Source organism: Tiliqua scincoides, chromosome 5 (assembly GCF_035046505.1).
Source record: "Tiliqua scincoides isolate rTilSci1 chromosome 5, rTilSci1.hap2, whole genome shotgun sequence".
NCBI classification, from domain to species: Eukaryota; Metazoa; Chordata; class Lepidosauria; order Squamata; family Scincidae; genus Tiliqua; species Tiliqua scincoides.
Genome location: NC_089825.1, coordinates 95,271,285 through 95,275,924, shown reverse-complemented (window position 1 = coordinate 95,275,924; position 4,640 = coordinate 95,271,285). Strand labels below are relative to the sequence as shown.

The 4,640-nt window shown below is 45.5% G+C and overlaps 1 protein-coding gene across 1 annotated transcript; it reads left to right on the top strand.

The window, feature by feature from the left end:
- The first annotated feature begins 1,263 nt into the window (after positions 1-1,263).
- Positions 1,264-2,205, top strand: LOC136652395 (olfactory receptor 5B21-like). Its single transcript, XM_066629333.1, has one exon. It carries the CDS (start codon positions 1,264-1,266, stop codon positions 2,203-2,205), a length of 942 nt encoding a protein of 313 aa, XP_066485430.1.
- The last annotated feature ends 2,435 nt before the right edge of the window (positions 2,206-4,640 follow it).

Below are 4,640 nucleotides of genomic sequence, written 5' to 3'. Positions count from 1 at the left end.
GTGTAACAGCCAGATATATTCTCAGGGTGTTTATTGTGTTTCCTATCCAAAAAGATTGATAGTACACACTGGCAATCTTACAACACTCTGTCTAAAGTGGAGGTCATGGGACATTTTTTACTGACATGTATTATTTGGTCAGAATCCTCTCAAATGTATTTGCTTTCTTTAAAAAACATTGGTTATAAAAATCAGTTTCCTGATATTCCATTATTGCAAACATTCAAAGCAGATGCGTTCTTTGCTTGAATCAGTGAGTTTTGCAGTGGCGGACCTCCCAAGCCCCACACCCCAAGGCAAAGGTCCGCAATGGCACCCCCCATGGGCTGTCCCCATCCCCCTCGTACAGAAATCCACCCCCCCACTCACCTTAGGTTCACGGAGCCTCACGGGACCTGAGCCTGCATCTGGGAAGTTTCCTGAGGCTTTCCCAACGTGATAAACCAGGAGTGTCAAACTCGTTCCAAACAGAGGGCTGAATAGCATTCATGATGCCTGCTGAGGACCAGAAGTGATGTCATTAGGCAGGAAATGATGTCATTAAACAGGTCATAACTGAAAATAAGCACTTTTTCTTATTTAAAAATTCATTAGCTGCAAATGACAGAAGAGAAAATACACAAATCTTGATCATATTTCAAGATATGGGAGAGCCCAATTTTCATGTGGGCTGCCCTTTAAGCAGTAACAGCTCAGCACTGCTCAGCAACTGAGAGCCTAAGGGCCAAATAAAAAGCTTCTGTGGGACGCATCCAGCCCCCAGGCCTTACCTTTGACACCCCTGCTATAAACTGTGCCTCCAGTAAACCAGAAGCACAGTTTCTGACCCCGTGGGGTCCTAAATGCTGTCTTTCCCAGGTGCCTTGCCAGAGGCAAGGGAGTCCAGGGCCACGTTAAGTTCTGCTAGAGTTGGTTCACTGTCAAGCTCCTCCAGCACAGGCAAGCACTCAATGTTGTTCAGTGCTTCTTCGGTTACTCTGTGTAACTTCAGTTACACATACTGATTGCAGATAAATGTCATCTGCATGTAGCTCAGGTATGTATCACATGGGTAATAATGAATCATGGCCCAAGAAAGTGCGCTAAAATGTAATTTTTTCGTCCTTTGGGTGGATGTATTTTATGAAACAGAAAAAGACAAATCCCATTAAAAGAACCAAGTGCACTACCCACTTTACAACCATTTTGATCTTCATCCTTCACAATGTGCCATCACCCTCTATTTCTGCCTCTTTTTTTACTCTTTCTCTAGATGATCATGTGATGGCAAAAATGGAAATGAACAATGAATCTGCAATTTCAGAATTCATCCTTCTTGGATTTGGAGATGTGCAGGATCTGCAGATTCCTCTCTTCCTGCTCTTCCTCTTAGTTTACATTGCAACCATGGCTGGGAACCTTCTCATCCTGCTTCTCATTGTAGCTGACCAGCATCTTCACACACCCATGTACTTCTTCTTAGGAAATTTGTCGGTCCTGGAACTCTGCTACAGCTCCACCATTCTACCCCAGATGCTGGTCATTTTCCTATCTGGGAATAAAGGCATTTTCATTAGGCTCTGCATCATGCAATATTTTGCCTTTGGTGGCTTTGCTGGCACAGAATGTTACCTTCTGTCTGTGATGTCTTATGACCACTATTTAGCAATATGCAAGCCCCTTCATTATGCAACACTGATGAATCTCAGGCTCTGCCAATATCTGGCATGTGGATCTTGGATCAGTGGCTTTATGGCCAGTACCATCATCACGTCGTTGATGTCACAGCTCACTTTCTGTGGCCCAAATGTGATCAACCATTTTTTCTGTGACTCTTCCCCAATTCTAAAACTGTCCTGCAGTGACACCCAGCTTGCTTCTACATTGATATTTCTTTTGAGTTCTACATTTACCCTTCCTCCTTTTGTCCTAACGCTGGCTTCCTATGTTTGCATCATTGTCAAAGTCTTGAGAATCTCTTCAGCGGCCGAGAGGCAAAAGACCTTCTCCACTTGCTCCTCTCATCTCTCTGTTGTGACCATTTTCTATGGGACCCTCATGATTGTCTACATGTTACCAGGAACCAATGAACTGATAGATATCAATAAATTCTTTTCTGTCTGCTACACTGCTCTCACACCCTTGGTAAACCCCCTCATCTACAGCCTGAGAAATCGGGAGGTCAAGAGAGCCCTGAAAAGAGTTCTTCACAGATGTTGTAATTAAGCCCAAGGAGTTGTTGGTTTTTATCAACTAAAAATCATTTGATGTGTCAGGAGGGGTGTGTGGGGAGGGCATGAAGCATTATGTCTTTGAGGAAGTGTGTTCTGTAGAATGGCTGTGTGGCTGATCTGTGCATAAGGAAGCTCTTACTCAAATCTTGCTTATATTGCAAATTCTATATATAAACCTACACAAAATACTGTCACCATCTCTGCTAGTGATGTGTTTAATTCAGATTTTATTTTCTTCTAAGAAAATTAGGTGCCTCGGTGAATTCTGAGCCCAGGCCATGATATCAGTAATGCAAAGGAATTCATTCCCCTTCTTCATCCCAACTGTCCTCATGGATCCCCATCCCCTCTTTCACGGATGCACTGCCAGCGTCAGTGGTTGTTTCTCCTTCTTGGCTGATGTGGATAAAGAGAACTATCTCTCTCTCTCTCCCTTGCTTTATTTGATCTCTTCCTCTCCTTCACTCCTTGGTGTCTGAAATATTATGAAGGGTTCAGGAATGCCGGATGACAGGAATGCAGGAATATAAATAATCCTGGTGGTCTACCACAGCGTCATTTCCTGCACCAGAGAGAGAAGAAGGGATGGAGGAGAGGAACAACTAAGAGAAGGGCGCACCTTTTTAGCATTACTCCAACCGTTTTAATAGGCTGGAAAGTGGGTGAGAATGGAAGAGGGGTAACTTCCAGTGTGCTGCAACAGTGACATGTTCTGGGAGCCCTCAGAGAAATCCCTGTCATTGGGTCACCATGGTTCTTTGGTATATGCCCATGCTTATATATACTGTACACGCATGTTGCCCCTTCCTGCTTTGGCCTTTCTTAGCACCACTGCAGCACTAAGAAAGGAGCTAATTGAACTGCCCACTTTTGACTCTCTTGGATGCTTTGGTGCAATAAGAAAGCAGTGGTCAGAGATATCTCTTCTTTACATTTCAAGATGCCCAGGACATTAAAGGAGTGGACTGAGCAGCTTCATCTTTTTTTGTTTCAAGAGTGCAGACTGAGGAGCATCTGGGATTATAGCTGCCTGCTTCACTCTCCCGCCAGTAGGCTCACCTCAGAAAAGCATTAAACCTAAGAGTAACTGGCGGAGGCATCACAAAGGAGGGATTAGCACAAGATCAGGGTTAACCCATACCTTCATGTTCCCATTCTACACTGTACACACATGAAAAATGCCTGGTTTCAGGTTGAATGCTATATTCCAGTGGTGTCACTGAGTTTGGTGTCACCCAGTGCACCAAAGGTGTTACCCCAATGGCCCCTCTTCCAGTCTTGTTTTGGCCCTGTCCTCTCATGAGAATGGGTTCAGTTTTCCTGTTGTTGTCGAACTGTTTGGTTGCTCAGACAACACCAGCAATTCGTCTTATCAGTTTGTTCAGCTGATACAGGAGCAACTAAGTGATGCAGCAGATGTCAAGCAGAGGAGCTCCCGAGCCACAGTAGTTGGGCTTTTATACCTTGTATCCTTGCAAGTCTTCCCTCTTTATTCTCCCCTCGCAAGCTACCTAGCTCCCATGTATGGGCTCATTTTGTACGCTTAGCAAAACCAAATCTTCATGCAAGGCGGATGCCATCACCATTTTTACTCTTTGAGCAGGGTGAGATGCAAGCCTTTTCTAGCTTCCTGTTGTAGCTTCCATGATTTCACTCTAGCATGCCTAACACTGTTGCTTGTTTTCATGCAAAGCTGCTCTTTAAAACTAAACTAATACACTTGACAATTTCAGACATTTCCCTTGGGTGAATGAGTGCAATTGTGGTTTTTTGACCACTCATGACTTCATTGGGTGACCGCTCATGACTTCCTTGCACCACCCTAATTTCAGCATAACATTATGCAGAGGAATGGAATAAATCTGGAATGTAAGAGGGCTAAACGATTTGGGACAAATCTGTGCTTCTTTATGGCCACATTGCATGCATGTGCCTGGCCAGTGTGGGCCTTGCACCCATGGAATTTTACCAGCATAATGGATAAGCCATCCAAAACCTATGCAGGCATACTCATAGCACTGTATTGGCATGATGACGGAGTCATATCACTGAGACAAACCCATGACCTCTGGCAAACCTGTGACTTAGGGCCCAAGCCTGTTGGGCCCAGCACCGGCACTCCACCAGTGCCATTGGCCGGACTGTCACGAAATATGCCTTAAAGCACTTTTGTGCCAGAGGTACAGGTGCACCCCTGGCACTGGGCCCAGTGGCAGATGGCATGGTGCCGCAGTGCCAGAGAACAAGTGGCAAGGGTTCCCGGTGGTAAGGTTTATCGCCAGCCAATGGCAGGGCATTTTGGAGCGGGGGAAGTGTGGGGAGGAGGCAGAACTGGGCAAGGAGAGGTCAGGGAGTGGGAGAGAATGGGCCCAGGAGGGGGCGGAGATGGTGGCAGGCTCTGCTGCCATATCCTAACCCTCCTCCTGG